Source organism: Corvus cornix, chromosome 1A (assembly GCF_000738735.6).
Source record: "Corvus cornix cornix isolate S_Up_H32 chromosome 1A, ASM73873v5, whole genome shotgun sequence".
Taxonomy (NCBI): domain Eukaryota; kingdom Metazoa; phylum Chordata; class Aves; order Passeriformes; family Corvidae; genus Corvus; species Corvus cornix.
In genome coordinates, this window is record NC_047057.1 from 23,919,738 (window position 1) to 23,937,077 (window position 17,340).

Here is a 17,340-nt window from a genome sequence, read left to right on the forward strand (position 1 = left end):
TTTCAGCTACAACAATGTTTTCTCAATACTCACTTTTGGCACATGTGGATTAAATTCTACTGCTCTGTGAATAGCTTCTACTGCATTCATCTCTGCAGTACTCAGCCCTCGCCTTGAGGCAGCCTCTGGAGAAAATCTGCAAAAGCAAAGAAACAAACACATTAGGTCAGAAATGCCAGTAAGAAAAAGTCAGAAAAGGAATCTAGAACATGGGCCCATGTAACCAAACTGAGTAATTTTCCTATGCTCTCCAAACTTCCATAGCAAGTGGAAACTCTGAGTGATCTATTACATCAAGGCCAATGAAAATCCCAGCAGAAGCGGAAAGCATGTTTGTATCTAATCATGGCAGAAAGTCAGTCCAAACAGTCCCTTCTCTGTCACTAATCTAAATTTGCTCTAGGTACCTTGCTAGGGGCATATTCAAGGCTGAAGTTGTATTAAAAAAAATAAAAGAAAAGAAAAAAAAAACAAGACCAAAAAACCAATGCCAAATTATTGTTGGAGGGTTTCTATTAAAAACAGGTTTAGGGAAGTTTTAGGAAGGTTCCCAACCCAATGCCCCTGGGTCAGGTTGGGATGGAAGCACGATGCAGCAGCAGTAGCAGGTGGTCTACTGGCTGCAGCACCATTGAGGGTAGCATGCCCAAACTGTGGGCAAATCATCTGCCCCAGTGAATAAAAAACCAGACCATGCAATCTCTTTCTCACCTCACACCCCACGGCTAACTCCAGAGCTGTACTTGGCAGGCAGACACCACAGGGAAAGCTGTGACAACCTTAGCCCTGCCCTCCCAAGCTGGAGTCGCTGTGTAGGGAGGAAAGATGTTGCAGTAGGTACTGGCGATCTACAGGATAAAAAGAATGAAAGAAAATTACTTAGATCTTGATGTGTACATACACTTTAAAAGCAAAAACTGTCAGGATGTCAGTCAAGAAAATGGCTTTCCACTCCACTTGCTTTTCAACTTTAGGGGGCATTCGACCCTCAGGTGCACTGACACAACTCTGCTTGGGATTTGTGTGAAGGCATCTGAGAGCAGAATGGGGATTTTTGAGCTCCATCTCACAAGGAGCTGAGCACCCTTTCACAGTGGGCCAGTGCTCTCAAGTCCACAGGCATCAAATAGATGTGCTCAGCACCTTGGAAGGTTGAGACCCAAGAGAAAAACATAAAAGGAATGAACAGATATTTGTGTCTCTAAAAATATGAACGTTATCTACCTCTCAGAATCCCTGACATAATAATGCTAAATCCACCTGCCGCTATTTACTTAGATGAGCAGTCTTCTGACAGCACTTGTAAAATGACATTGTTACCAGTGCATCCACATTTAGTTATTACCTTTTTGTGGTCAGGTTTACACAAAGGTGAAGAGGTTCAGCCACACAACCCTTTTCAGTTGCACCTTCACTATACTATCTAGGAAGCCAAAGCTTACCCAGACAGTATGTATAAAACTGAAACAAGAACTGAATTTATGCTATTTCTCTTCTTTTCTTCTTCCTTAGTATCTGAAGTGCAATGTTTGATCACTACAAATTTTTTATATGTAAAGTAATTTTATCAATTTACCACAGGTCTTAATTTTCCTGCTAAACCAGCAGATTGTTAGGGTGTGGGCTCAGCTAAGAAAAACCTTACGTTAAATCAGGAATTTTGCTGGACAGTGGTTCTTAAGCACTTACTTGTCAGAGACAGCTCTGGCTTTGAGCAATGCAGCTGTGTAACATATTGTTGCTGATTTTGGTAAACTTATATCTGTAGAAAAAAAAGGAAAAAAGAAAACACTTGAAAACTTAAAAGTGAGCAGAAAGAAAAGTGTTTGATTGATACTTAAGAGTAAGCATGACATGCACAAAATTAGTATGCAAACTCAGAATACTTTCTCTTCTTGGGACTTAACACTGTCATATCACACTAATTTTTAAATTTTCACCTGATATACAGGCTTTAAAATGTGTGTTAATGACCACTGGAACTGGTGTTTAAACAGCAACTGGGCTCATTAGAGAACTAATTTAAAGAGTGACATGATAGAGACATAATGAAAGAATTCATTACCCCATACATAAATGTATAGAGAACTTGGCATACCTGAATTTTTCCATAGTTCACAAAGTATCTAGGTAATAGCTGAGGGCTATCTTACTCACTCTCAATGTTATCACTGAGAAGCAGTTGTCTAATATGAGTATGTGGCAGCTATACAAGTTAAGACAGCTATTCAAGTAATAATGGATTTGACTTGCAAGCAACCAACCAGTAGATTGATTGAAGTTAAAGATCAACAGTAAAATAAGGTATTTTGCCTCTTAAGAAAATATTGGACCAAAACACACATTCACCAGATACTCTCTGGCCATTTTATCCTGTTCCAGAGACACACAGGAACCATAAACCTGAATTAATCCATTAGTTACCTTAATTTATACTTGTTTTCTACCAGCAAATCGGCACAATGCATTCAAAAGGTAGAGAGAAATGCTGTTTAATAGACTGGAGTGATATATTTGTTCTCACTGTTACAGAGAATTGACTTTCATATTTTTAATCTCATGGTGTGACCCTTGGAGATGTCCTGTGCAGGGCTAAGAGCTGGACTGAACGATCCTTGTGCATCTCTTCCAAATCAGCTTATTCTGTGATTCCGTGATTCTGTAATCTACCCAGCAGTCACATATTGTCACTGAAATATTCCAGCATTAAAATTTAGAGATTACAGCTACATGGAAAAAAAAACCCTAACCACAACAAACCAAACCCACCAAATGTTGGATTCTGCAAACCCTTCTGCACACGCTGATAACTTCTTAGAGCAAGCAGCAAATACAGCACAGCAAACACAAGGCAGTGAAGTAAGTCCACTGTAAAAGTGAGGAGCGGCTAATCTGACTTTTGTTCTAAGAAACTATCCCTTGGTTTGTCATGAAACTTGATTAGAAAGACAAAATTACCATGATAACTTGGTTACTTTAGGATTAACAGACACTTGTTATTTACTGAACTCATGTGCCTTGCAAGATAGGGCTCCAAAAGGGAGTTAAAAGATGTGACAAGCAAGTCACATCTCAGCAGTCACCATCCTTCATTATTAATAACCAAGCAACCAGGCACAATGTTGTTCTGTTAGACAGAAAACACTGCCAGAATGACTGAGGCGCTTGGAAAAGGCTACCTGTTAAATCCTATTATCTTTTTATGCACTTTGAGTATGAGATGCACATCTCCTGTTGGAGGCTTCCCTATAATATATTGCAACTATAATTTCACTGGAGTATGTAATTGTGGCGACTAAAGTAATTAAAATCAACAGCATGCGAAGTAGTTTGGATGATAGATATGTTAATTACTCCACTAATAGAAGACAGCTACAGACACAGGCATGAGCATATGTTCAATGATAGGAAGAGCAAGTATTTCTAAACACATTCAATAGCCCTCTATATACCAAGTTTTCCTTAACATCAGGAGTTAAAAGTTATTTCCAGTGAACAGAAATGCCTTTTAAACATATTAAAACAAAACACAGTATCACAAACCACTATCTTTTAGTAGGTAGTAAGTGTTCCTGAGCTGGAAACATCTGTGCATATAGATTGCAAGATGATTCACAATGAACAGCTGGCATCTGTAAAGAAGGGAAATGTGGTGAGATGAGGTAAGGCTCAGACACACCACGTGAGTCCTTTCTGCAAAAGAAATGGGATTTCTCAAAGAATGTTGTCTTCAAATCTGATCACCCATGGGCAAGAACAACAAAAACAAACAGGACTGGACTGTTTTTGTATCAACCAAATGAAATCAAGACTGAGAGAAGATCCAACTGTTTCCTATGCAGACCCGCATGGAACACTAGGAGAGGAGAAGGGTTGCTTAGGTAAAGGACAACCTCAGCACAAGAATAAAGAGCTCAGAATTAAATTTAGGCTGGAGATTGAAAGAAAGTTTCTGTGAAGTAAACATTTGAGGCAGATTTTCAGGTAGAATAGTGGGGCAGACAAACCAACTAATTCTAAGATGGAGCTTGCTCAGCTCATGGAAGGGGCAGTATCATGCAGGGAATGCAACAGCAGGGGCCCTGATTCACCCAGGAGGCCTCTTCCAGTACAATGCTCCTAGAGAGCAAGCAGCACTTGTTTGAGGATAATACTTATAGATCCCTAGCAATGGAAGAAATATAGACAAATGTTCATGTTCATCACAGAATCACAGAGTAGTTGGAGTTGGAAGCGAGCTCTGGACATCATCTAGTCCAATTGAGACAGCTCTAATAGGTCCATGCCTGCTTGCTTTCACAAGACTTTTGCTTTTTGTTTGCTACATATTAGAAAATAAGTATTTGGTCCTGCTATACGCTGGTCTATTACTACAATACTTTAAAATCCTCATATAATTTAGGCTTCATCTCCAAAGCTGCACCCTCATAGTTTAGAGAGAGGCATAAAAACTATGTCTGGTAACAACTCCAATTTAGCAAGGGAATCATGTCCAAACTAGCCCTAGGAGATACGTACTCTGTCAGGAACCAAAGCAGAGTTTTAATAAATGACTGTGTTCAGCTCTGTGAGCCATCTGGCAAAATATCTTCACATACACTGTTTCCCACCCTCCTGTGATTACTTGTGGAGCTCCCACAATGTGCTGAAAGATGTGACTGCTATTCTGTTGTCAAATTCATCAGGACAATTTTGCCTAATAGCAACTGATGTGTCAATCTAAAAAAGGCTCTCCTTCTTTCTTATTGCTTGTATCTTTAAACAGAATACAAAAATTTAGACTTAATTTATGAGCCTTTTCTTTTAATAAGCCCCAGTCAAGTATGGGGAGGGTTGGAAAAGTGAATTCCTACTATTCATTTGTTTACTATTCAGTTGCTTATGAGACTGACCTGATGGAAAGATGTTATGGATATGCAGAGCATGCCACATATCATCTAAAATGGTCATGGGATCTATTGTTCTTATAAATCGTAACTAAAGCAAAAAATTATGAATCTGCATATGGAATGATGCAACATCCCCTACCAAGTCATCAGAAGGCTCTAAACATGAAGAGACAGGCATGTTGCAATTGCTTTAGTCATTAATAAACGCAAAAATATAAGTCACTAATCAGAAATTATTCCCTATTTTGCACGGGTGGTAGGAAGAATTGCTTATGGAAAAGACAAAGCACTCTAACAAATAAATATGTGCAGGCTGGATCACTGATGACAGAAGAGAGATGCAGTCATCTATAAAGACAAACATTAAGAAAGAAAGTGAATTAAGCTGATACAAATGGTTAAAAACAAGACTAATATGATGGAAATCATTAAAGAAAAGTATGAGCTGAACATCAGGGGAAAAACACTATCAAAAAAATCTGATATCCCATTAAAACACTGACTGCATTTTCCCACAAAATATAGTAGAAACCATGCTGAAGGGAACACAACAATGAACATGGTGCTTACAAAAACCATTTCTGATTCTCTGTACTTCTGGCATTCTTCCTCAGTGGTGGGAAACACCCGAATCCAACACACACAGTCACTATGTTAAGGGCTGGATTTTGGCCCTCGATAGAATGGGAAGACCATTCCAGCACATACCAGAAGTCTTTACTTTGCCGTGACCACAACTAAAACTTACACTGTTGAGTTATGGAAAGATTTACAACTGCTGATTTCAAACATTTCATATGCCACTCTTGCTGACATGTATATCAGTGACCAAGCAAGTGTCAGCCACTTTAACTTGACTGAATTCAATCCTAAATGCCTGTGGAGGGGAAGGAATAATTTCACCTAAAGAAAGTTAAAGAGAGCAAGACTACTATAATTACTTTAGTCTTTTTGTGCTTTTGCACAAATAGGAGAAACAAAAAACCCCACAGAATCATATGGCAAAAAAAAGAGACCAGATGGTATAAACAGACATAGAACTGATGCTGAGACCTAGCTGGAGTGACAAGTGATTTTGATATGGAGGAAAGAAATTAGTTCTTACAAGCAGAAGCTGGAAAAGATGTGATAGGAACAAAGATAAACTATTCTCTTGATATTACTGTTACACAAACTGGAGGTCTTGATTTGCATCTCTTGGAGAAGGTAGATTAGGTTTTGGTAGAACCTTAACGTAGAGGAACTCTCTTAAGATACCTCTTTCAAAGAAACAAAAGGATTATAAAAGACTGTGTATGAGGTAATGGCTGCTTCCATACTGCCACTTGCTACACCTTTAACTCTGAAGAAAACTCTTCCTTGCCCTTAGAACACCTACCCAGCTAGCTCCACCAGGTAGAATATCTCCAAACTGTCAAATATAAACATGACAAGTAATGAAACTATCTACAAAATCCCTGTCAGACCACAGCTAATGTAACTGAAGGCTGCATGCAATTGCTTCATCAATCAGCAACTCTCTACAAAAGGACTGCCTTCAATATAAATAGAATTTATATGCATAATCTGTAAGGACAAGAAGAAATTGGACAGAAGGGGGCAGAGACAAGAGTAGTCCTGAATAGGCCACATTTTAGAAAAGTAATTTCTCTGTGTTAACTGTTTGGATTTCACTAAGTTAAAAGTATTCCAAGAAAAAGAAGTCTGTTTCTAAAGTGTTTCTTTGAAGGCCCGCATTTTGATATAACACTAATTTAAAGTAGGATTCTGCTAAGTAAGCTGTTAACAAATAAAGAAGTGTCAAAGTATAGAGCAGAATGAGATCTTCTGTATTTAAACCCCATTTTCTTTCTATGTGTTCTTTGCTCTAAAATATCTTCTCAAGTGAACTCTGTATTTGGGACTCTGGCATGGTAACATGATCTTTTTCTTTCTCTGCAAAGGGGTATGTGAGAGAACAATCTGTATAAGGTGTTCATCCTGTAAACCAGAAGGCTTATAGTCTCACTGGAAAACTCTGTACTTTTAAAAAATGAAAGCAAGGACAGGTTTAGAGAGGAACCATTGCATTACTAAGATTAAATACACAGGCATCCATTCTTTCAAAATCTGACTTTAAAATGCCAGAAAAGTCTGAGTTTTCACACAGTGCCCAGGTCATCACTTAATATCTATCAAAGCAACTGGCTGCCCAGGGAAATTAATAAATCAATTGCTCTAAGCATCACTACAAGCAGACCAACTCCCTCAGCCATAACTATTGCTGCTGTAAATAACATGGATATGTGTTAAATCAGAGCCAAAAAATATTTTCAGAATTCAACAGTATTTAGGTCATCCTCACTCTATTGACAGACACTGAACTCTGAAACCATAATGATGTAGCTCAGCAACAGTGCATGCTGTTCCACTAATGAGACCCTTTTTCCATGAATAATGAGTATGGACATCAGCTCTGTTGCCAGGTACATAATATAAACACAGTTTAACACATGACTTTTGGTAAAGCACAGCATCTGCTTGCAGAGGCTGAGATTTCACATGATGTGGTCCAATATTTTAGCCCAGGGAGGGAGCAGACTGCTCAAGGAAATAATTTGTTCATATGTTATCAAAATACAATAAATCAGGTTTGGTCTTAGTCAAAAAAAAGCAGAGGAGTGGGACCAACAGAAACTGCAGATAGGAAAGTATAAATGAGTTCAGTGTTTTATATTCCAATAAATCTTACAACACATGAAGCTGATGAGTTCTAAAATGAGCTGAGACTCCCTGAGACAGGCCTTCTGAGACTCATGAACTGTAAGGGTTATACTGCTTAAGCCTGTGTTTGCTGAGTCCTTGTGCATACCTAGTGCATACGCACACCATACCAAAGTGTGAGTTGAAACTGCATGTGTTCAAACAGCTGAAATAAGAGCTTTATTTTTGAACGTCTCATTTGTTCTGACTCTGTAAGATGCTTTTGAGAAAACGAAACACACCTTCAAGTTTTATCAACTTCCATGACATAAAGTGCTACCATGGTATTGTTTAAAATCAGAGATCAGTGCTTTAGTATGCCAAAGTAGAGCTCACACTGGAGTTTAGTCTTGAGATTTGAGAAGGCATGGCTTAATACCCTGTTCTGTCACAGTTCTGCTATTTCCCAGGACTATTACCTCATAACTACATTGAAGACTAGAAGGTGCCAACAAACTGTGATGCCTGGGGAATAAAAACTGGCATTTCTACTTACATGCTTTTTAACATGGAAAAATAAAGAACATCGGGATCTCTACCAGTGTCACAGGAATTACTGAAATACAAGGAGCTACTAGAAAGACTCTAATGTTAGCACTTTAACTGCCAATTTCATCAATCAGACTAAGTACAACCAAGATCTCTCCCAGACTCATTACTGCTACTGAATGGCAGTACTCGAGGGCCTGGGTGACATTTTGATCTCTGCTTAGAATGATTTGACTCCAAAATGAGGTGAAAACATTCCAGACTGGACTGGCAGCAGTGATGAGCACTAGCGTTGCTTGTAATCAGCTGCATATTTCTCTTTTTTTAAATCTCTGCCACAGTCTACTGCAGGAGTCTGAAATCTGGCAGGATGATCATGTTAGTACAAGACAGTGGTCTATTATGAGCCTCATTTAAATTTACCTTAACTTCCTAAGTTATAAGGCATTAGAAGAAAGCAGTTAGCCCATAGCCAGTGGGAGCTTCTGCATTTTTCTTGCCTATACCCTCCAAAGATTCTTTGCTCAACAAGTATGGGTCCAAGCACATTAAGTAATCCAATGAACATGCATCCCCTTGCCATGGTTCTGAGGGATGATATGGGCCCAAGTACTGGGGCTGACAGCGAGAAGTCTCTGTCTGTGTGAGCTGCTGTTCTGCTTTTTGGTACCCAGGCAAGGCAACAGAGAATGACAAACGAAGAGGAGGCAGAAGCCACAGAGAAAAGGGAAGATGGAAAAGATGTTAAGACAGTAGCTGTAAAGTGGATGGAGATATATCTTGACCATCACTGCCCTGAAGAGAAGATTTGGATAGGTGATCAGGAAAAGCAGAAGAATGGAACTGAGAATGAGCAGTACTGGTACAAGGAGCCTCTGGTAGGAAGTGGGAGCAATTAAAAGCTAAAACTGAGCATGCAAAAGAGAAGACAATTCAGTAAGCAAATGTGACAGAAGACCAGCCAATTCCTTAAAAGAATCCATGAGAAAGAGTGTCCAAAGCATTGTGCATATAGGCTCCAGTGTCCATATTGGTAGGCATTTATACAACAGTAGCTCAAATAATGTCCATCCATCTTTTCCAAAACTGTAGATGTTGCAAACCTTAAAATCTTTGCTCAAAGAACACCAGAGATAGTAAGAGCTAGCAATTAAGAACATTTTAAAGGCTACAAGATCAACCTAGCAAAAGAGTTAATTAAGGCTACATAGGTTTCACTTAAGTCAGCTATTTGATACATGCAGGTTATGATCTCATTTTTAGTTATATCATTATATAATATTCCTTTCATAAGCTCTCATAACCCAGTGCACAGAATGACACTTTTCTGAGGATGAATGAGGACTGTGTAGTAACACAACAGGAAACTGACAGCTGTAGGTTCCCTGATTCACTCGATGCAGAACTTGGGATGTGGCTACTGAGTAAGCCAGGGACTGCAGTAAGAGGAGGACGAGTGGCACTGTGCGGGCTGATGAAGGCTGCTCTACAGATGGATTGTATTCCTGTTTTTATCACCAAGCTTTTACGCAATACAAGAAAAACCCAGTAAATTCGGACTAAACAACGTATGCCAGTTGGTGATTCTCACTCTGCATCTCTGAAATCCTGGTGTCTTGAATTCAAGTTCAAAGAGCTAGAGATGCAGCAGCTGTGATTTGGACATGAAAACAGTTGCAGTGCCGCAAAAACCAATGTCTACTGAAAAACAACAAAAAAATTAATACAAGTCCACCTACTCTTCTGAGCTTTCCAAGTTTTCCCTTTAAGACATGAAGTCTGCTACTCACTAGACTGCTATGAAGTTAAATCAATGCTTGTAAAGCACTTGTATGCTACTAAGTCAACATTCACAGGTAAGTCTACAGGGGCACTGATAATCTTTTCTTCAGAAAATGTTTGAATAGCACGCAATAAAAAGTCTGCAAAACCTAAACAGTCATTGTTTAAAAATCAACAGAAAGCAAAGAAAGCACAGAGGAGCTTCTAGTGAGTGCCATCACCCTGTACAATGATTTAAGGATGCGTTGGCAGAAAAAATGCACAGTATTTAATCTTTGGATAAAGGATTGTGTAAGGGCATGTATGAAGCTCATTCCAATCAATTTAATTACAGTGTTTCCTAAATTTTAAGAGTTTGACTTAAATATATTTCTTCTGTGTGTATCACCTATAGAAAATACAAATACATATTTGAACTTACCATCATATTTTGCTAAGACTGCCTGGACATCTGCATATGCTTGCAGTTCCAACAAAGCCTCTAGCAGATTTTCATGGATGTTGAACATGCTGAGCAGGGGAAACTCCTTCATCAACTACAATCAATAACATATGAAAGGGTTAGATTATTAAAATGGAGATGGATTTCTTGTTCAAAATGCACTGAAATAGCTGGCACCAAGTTAAAACTCCTCAGTTCCCCTTGCTCTTCTTTCCCAGAGTTCACTATTATTTCAGAAATTTCTGAGCTCATATGGATACTAGGTCAGGTTCTTGTCAAGACATGCTTGTATAGGATGAAATTAGTCAAAGCCAACAACCCAGCTATCTGAACACATAACTCTCCTTCAATGAACAGGCTTCTTCAAAGCGAGAAAGAGTTATTGTTCTGGGAGAGAATCTTCAACAGTGTAGCTCCAGTGTATCAGTAGTAAGTCATCCAGCATCTCTCTGGTGTATTAGTGGAAAAAACAGAAAACACATTGAAAAACCACAATGACATCAAATGAGAGAAGCTTACATATATGCAACCATATTATCAAGTATGTGATACCAGGATTTGTAACTGTAAATACTTTAGAACACAATTGCAATTGTGGCCAATATAAAAAATAAGAAAAAGAGAAAGAAAAGAAAAGGCTGCAACAATAGGAAAGGTAAAGCTTATGCAAATCGAACACCATAACTAAGGAATCCATCTTGATGACAAACTGAATGAAATACAGAGTTAAAATAATCTAATCTTTTCACATGTAAGTGCTTTTACTTCATGAACTAAGCCTTTGAGAGATACCAGGGATTTGTTTTTAGATATCCTGAGTTTCAATACCTGCATAGAATCAAAGGACTGAAGCTGATACTCTATTGCATCTCTTTTTCTAAGTCACACTTATAAGAAGCACCCATGTTTTTTACTGCAGAATTGATTAAACAATATTTTTTATTGTCAGAGTGATTCTCTAAAGAACTGTAGTGTTAAAAGATCCTTGCTTCCTTGTGTCCCCTTTAAGGTTGTTTAACTGCCTACATGATGCAGATTCAGCACAAAAAGGTCCCTGACAGTGAAGAACTGGGGTAGCTGGTATTACCACTGCTGACATTATTTTTCAGGAACTTGCAAGGAAACACTAAAATTTACAATCTCTCTGATAGGGTTTATGAGAAAAGAAATACTGCAACATGCCAAGTAAAGAATATGATCCAAGGTCAGCCTTGCTCTACTTGAAAATAATAAGCCAGATCTGAAAACTCTGACACTTGATAAACCTACCTTTCAAGATGTAAACAGCAGAACTATGAGAACCAGAAAATCTTAATCTCACAAACAGATAAGATAAACAAAAATAAAAAGGACTGAAACAAGAGGGATGAATATTCACCAAGAACTTCAGAAATGAGAAACAGATAATGCACTGGAGTGTCTTCACTCTGTTAAGAAAGAGACCTTAACAGAGAAGCAAAGCACAGAGAATTCCTGTCTTGTGAAATGGTCTGGCATAGGCTAATGGAAGAACTATTCTGACCTTAAGACTCTAAACTTGTCTGTCCGGAAAAGCATTGATTTTGCTGCAGTTTGAGGATTATTAGATGAAAGGAAAGGATGGAAGTGTTTTGTTTAACTGATTACATAAATTTCTGGTGAGAATCAGGATCACTGAGAGAGCAGCTGAAATAGGTCACTGAACTTTTCATGTTAATGGCATGGGGATGGCCATAAACTCCCAGTTTGGTAGGAGCTGAACCTGTGAAAAAGAACACAAACAAAACTGCATAGTTCTCAGGCTCTTCTCCCCCCTTAAAAAAAAAAAAACACAGATCTTGATGCTCATCTAGGTTAAGTCAAAGGATTTGAGAATAAAATAAAAAGTATTAACTCATTGTTCATGAAGAAAAGTAAGTGCAGGTGAAAATTCACATAGTTGGATTCATTAGTTAAAGATCCATCACTGAGTCTACTTCTCTTCATTCTTGTCCTTACTATTGGATTTTTAAGATAGGAAGCTACTATTTGGCAGGAAAGAGCATGACAGAATCTGGCACTACCTAAATGTGATTCAAAGTTCAGAATGAACATCTTGTGAAGAAACCCCTCTAAGGGATTAAGAAAGATTATCCCTGCTCATTGAGAATGAATAATGGCTGGCAAAATAACATTCCCTCCATCAGTGAAGAAAAGGGAAGAGCTGCAGCTAGTTACAGATGTACTCTGGCCAGTAAAAGCTCTTACTCCGATTCTCCGCCTCTCACTGACATCACTCACTGATTATTTTTTTTGCTATTTTAATTAGGTTCTGTCAGAGTGATAAACCCTGTCTCAGACAGCAGAGGAATAAAGGTCACTGTCTGGACTGCCAGGACTACAAACTGACAAGTGTTAATAAAGGTTTCATCTGGGAAAGGTCGAGTACTAAGAAGTCCAACCCAGTAACACTGAACTCAGTTAATACTGCAGCCTCAAAACACCTCTAAGAGGCCACTCAGCTATTTATGCACTGACTGTGCATAAATGACAGCATATTTGCTATTAAAAAAAGAAAAAGAAGACATGAACTCATTTCTCTGTCATATCTGGATGTAGAGTATCTAGTTTTTGCTGCAAATAATTTCCAGTCACAGTAAAAATTTGTTTATTTAGAAACTTGCCAGAAAGTAAAGCCACTTTGATGGAAGAATATTATGACAGGTCATCTTTCAGGTCTCATAGTGAAAGCAAACACTGGGGAAGAAAAAAACAGCCACACAGGTCTAGTGACTGGTCAGGGCAGGCCACATACTGGGTCATGCTGAGGAGCAATGGGGAGCAGACTGAGCTTGCTCCCCTCCCTAGCAGATGAAGGGGGAGCTGGCTCATACTCCACACAGAGATGTAAAGATGGGGACATTATCCCTGAACACAAGATGAAAAACACACCCTTGAGTTCCCCAGATCCATACATCACTGATCTCTAATCTGGCCTCCAGTTTAAGAGGCACAGACATCCCTTTGCACCCAAAGATTTATTTTCTGCAAAGTTACAGACTAATATTTGCCAAATCACTTGGCTTATAAATTTTAATTATTTTTACTTCTTTACTGTAACCTGAGAAATACTTTCATTTGCGTGGCAAGCATTGCACTTGAAGACAAGATGAAGGCTCTGCTATCATCTTTCTCCACACCTTCAGACCTCAAGAAACAGCCATCAAATTGAGCACTCAAGATTTCTTGAGCCACAGAGCCACTACAGCATTTTACATATACACTACTTAGGACTAAAAATGCCATTGTAAATTCCAGTTACTTGGTTTCTTGCCTGGCATTAAACAGAAGTGTTCCATTAAGCTAAACTCATTTTCACACCGCGTGAAAACAGACACCACATGGCTATAAATGCATTCCCTCTTTACAACATGAGGATATTCAGATGGCTGTTGAACATATTATGCAAAATCTATGTTCACAAGGATTTTACTTTGAACTTGTATTGGTCAAAATACCTTCTAGTGATCAAAGTCAGCCCTGGAGCTGGGTTAGTACATATCCTGTTCAAATTCTTCTGTGTGTTTGGGGGGAAATAGGTACAGGTGTAGAAAGTGGAGCTGCTTTTCTTTGAAAGATTCATTGGGTATAAAGGTAGTTTTTGCAGATATGTCAGTTTTAATTTTTTAGATAAATAGTATTTTGGGAGTATAAGTTTGCAGATAAATTTTGGAAGTAAGTCTGACACAGTCAGATATGTGAGCACTAGTCCCAGAAGCACCCTATTCCCAGATTCACTTCAATTCACATTGCAGGGTGTAGGTTCAATGATTTTGTGATATGAAAAAATGATGATCACAAAAAATGCCTTATGGTAAAAGGAAATCTCCCTCTGATTTTTTGGATGAGGAACAAGTTTTATCTCCCAAAGGATGTTTACTGAAGAAGATTCCCTTCCCTGAGAGTATTTCAGTTATCAGCATTTTCATTTAGATCTAATTTTTTTAAACATTTTAAAGGAATGTAGCTTTAATGTCTGCATCTATTATTCTCTCTGTGACAACATTATGAATCAATTAGCCAAGAAACATTATTTGTGTAGAAACACACTATAACCTGCAGCTATGCCTACAACTAGACCCCAGGACACAAGGGCATACAAAGGTGGACAATGAATGATGTTATATATAACCTGGTGTTGACACATTTATTCTCCATTTGCATTATGATTGTATGCATGGTCACAACTTCTATGGGCAGGGCATGCAATCATTCATTGCTTGTACTCCTATTTCTCCACAAACAATTTTTGATTTTCAGATCAATGTATTCAACTGAATGCATTCATAATTAATCTTAAAATAAACAACAAGCAAACAAGGGAAATTCAATGCAAACTGTGAAACTGTTACAACCTTAACTCCTAGTGCGTATGTTCCTGCAGTGGGTATCTGAAATGGAAAACTCTGTCTCCTAAAAGAGGAATGACTGAGGCTGCCATCTTTCAGGTGCAACTATCCACCAAAACTGAAGGACCAAGAACACAGTATGGACAGCACCAGCCTTTTCACAAGTGCTTTGCATAAACTGCTTTCTGGCATATGACCTGTAATCTGTTAACTGGACAAGGTAGGAAAGGTAGAACTCCAAGCCATTTCTGAGTAGAAAAACAGAAGCCTCCATTTCTGTGGGCTTCATTGTCTGCAGATGACCTTTCACACGTCTAAGCTCTGACTGAAGCTCACCCTGGGCTTTTGCAACATGTCACTCCATGTTGACCTTCTGATGTCTAATTAGATACACTAATCTTAAGTTGTTCTCCTGGCCAGCTCACCTGTCAAGGACAGAAGGGCAGAAACAGTGTCAGCAGACTGAAGTTAGCACACAAAAAGGCTCTGTTAGCAATGTAAAATGCTTAAAAATTAGTCTAACTCCTGGTCCTAAAAGTGCAAGTCATTCCACCACCGTCATATTGTGAGTGGGATTCCTGTGATGTAAACACTGTCACAGCTCTTGGAGTTGGAAAATTAATTAAATACACTGGACGTACCTGAATTAAAGTTCTGCTTAATTATAGCAAAAGTAGGATTCTGTCAATTCATTAATTTCGTTAAGTGCTGCATTCCTTTTGGTAAATAATCACTGTTTTGTTTGGAAGCAGCTCCACAGTTACTCTTTTACAGCTCAGAGGGGATAGGAGCTAAGAAACCAAATCTGTCAGATCCTGTTGTTTTGAAGCTTGGAAATGAGTACCAGTAGGATCCTCGTATTTTCCTTGTATGTGGAATTCAGGAAATTTGACAACTTCAGACTGTCAGAAAAGAGACCCAGATCCAGTTTACACTGTGGGATGGCACAGGCTTATAATTTGCCATCATTCAATTTTAAAATTGAATTTAGGCCTAATTCTGTGTAATATTCAAAGATAATACGACTTCTCTTCAATGCAGGATTAACAATGAGTAAATGAAGTGAAAAATATCTTACTAAATATGCAAACTCTAAGGAAATATGTTAGAACATGCAGCCTTTATGTTCTCTCTTAATTGGAGGATTGAAGTCTTTAGAGCATGACTTAAGTTCTTTAAAGAATATAATTACAAAATGCTGTTATTTGGACTATGCCATAAAAATGCACGTCTTTCAGGTATCAAGAGAATTTTAAAGGCAGATGTGGCATGAACGCAGAAGAGCACAAGCTGTTCTAGATTTTATACTTATTACTAAACAATTACATTATATAAAACTAGTAACAGTGCTAAATTATAATGTTTGTTACATCAAATATAAGTAACTCTATAAAGCATGAAAATAAAGTCATTACTCGTAGTCCTGCCCAAAAAAAAAAGCTTTATTTACATTACAGATTCACAGAATGGTTTGGGTTAGAAAGGACCTTACAGATCATCTAGTTTCAACTCCCCTGCTGAGGACAGGGACACCTTCTACTAGAAACAATCTGTTCATGAAAATTCATATTTAGTATATCTAATTCTCCCTGAAACTGGTTACTAAGAGGTGGCAAAAGCAGTAGATAGAATTAATCATTGAAAGAACGTCCCAAAGTACTTTTTTCAGAAACTAACATATTTTTAGAAATGGATTTTTAAGTGAAATTAAAGTGAGGAAATTATCTAGGACCTCAAAAATGAGCTAGGAGATTCCAGAGAGATGGAAGACCATAATAAAAGTACTATACAAAGTCTCTGAACATGGAGTGATGCAAGATGGTGAACAAAAAGCAGTCCAGGTTACCACGGCTCCTACCAAGACTGTGTGACTATATTCTATCCAATAGAATGACAATACTGGAAACCTGTAATTTATATGAGAAACATTATTGTAAGTTTAGGTAGTAGTCACCAAATTTCTAGCTTCTGAGGTTCTGGACAGAATCACAATCACGACTAAAAGTGAGGGGTCTGAGGATGTGAAGATAAAGGAAGGGATAAACATCATTAGGGGAATCATGGAAGTCTCCATTTTGTTTAAGAGCCCACTGAAATGAGGGATACTCCAACCCGCCCTACCCACTTACCATACCATGTGAATCTGTGACCAGATTACAGACATATGAAAATGTTAAAATCAGCATTTATCACTTGCCGCTATTGCAGTGCTTGTGTATCAGAACAAGAATTAACTGAAGATAATCACTCTGTGGTGGAGACTGGCAAATATCACCATTCACAAGAGTAGCACTCTTCTAAAATCTATGAGGTAACACTTGGTCTCATTGAACTAAGAACTCTCCCTTCAAATTTTAATAAATGGTACTTTAAACAACTGCTACAGATGTTAATAAAGCTAGAATCCCACTCAAGGCAGAGCAGCCTGCCTAACCTGACCTGTGTAACACAAGCCAAAGAGCTGACTCACTCACCCTTGCCTCAAGCACAGCAGCATTTGGGAGAGACAGACAGTAGCCGTCGATGCAAGCAGCTGCAGAGATTGTGTTGTTAAGTTTCTAGGGATCATAATATCTTTATTAGCAATAAGTACCCTCTTTGTTTCACACAACTTGATAATTTGAGGTGC

The 17,340-nt window shown here is 38.3% G+C and overlaps 1 protein-coding gene across 2 annotated transcripts in view; it reads right to left on the reverse strand.

Annotated features, from left to right (window-relative positions):
- Positions 1–17,340, reverse strand: part of ST7 (suppression of tumorigenicity 7) — a 143,169-nt gene that overhangs the window by 21,296 nt on the left and 104,533 nt on the right. For both annotated transcript variants that reach the window (XM_039570824.1, XM_039570825.1), the window contains exons 9-11: positions 10,324–10,438; positions 1,690–1,762; positions 34–136 (exon numbers count right to left, since the gene is read on the reverse strand). In XM_039570824.1, coding sequence (XP_039426758.1) covers positions 34–136; positions 1,690–1,762; positions 10,324–10,438 — 291 coding nt within the window. The remainder of the gene's footprint in view (positions 1–33; positions 137–1,689; positions 1,763–10,323; positions 10,439–17,340) is intronic.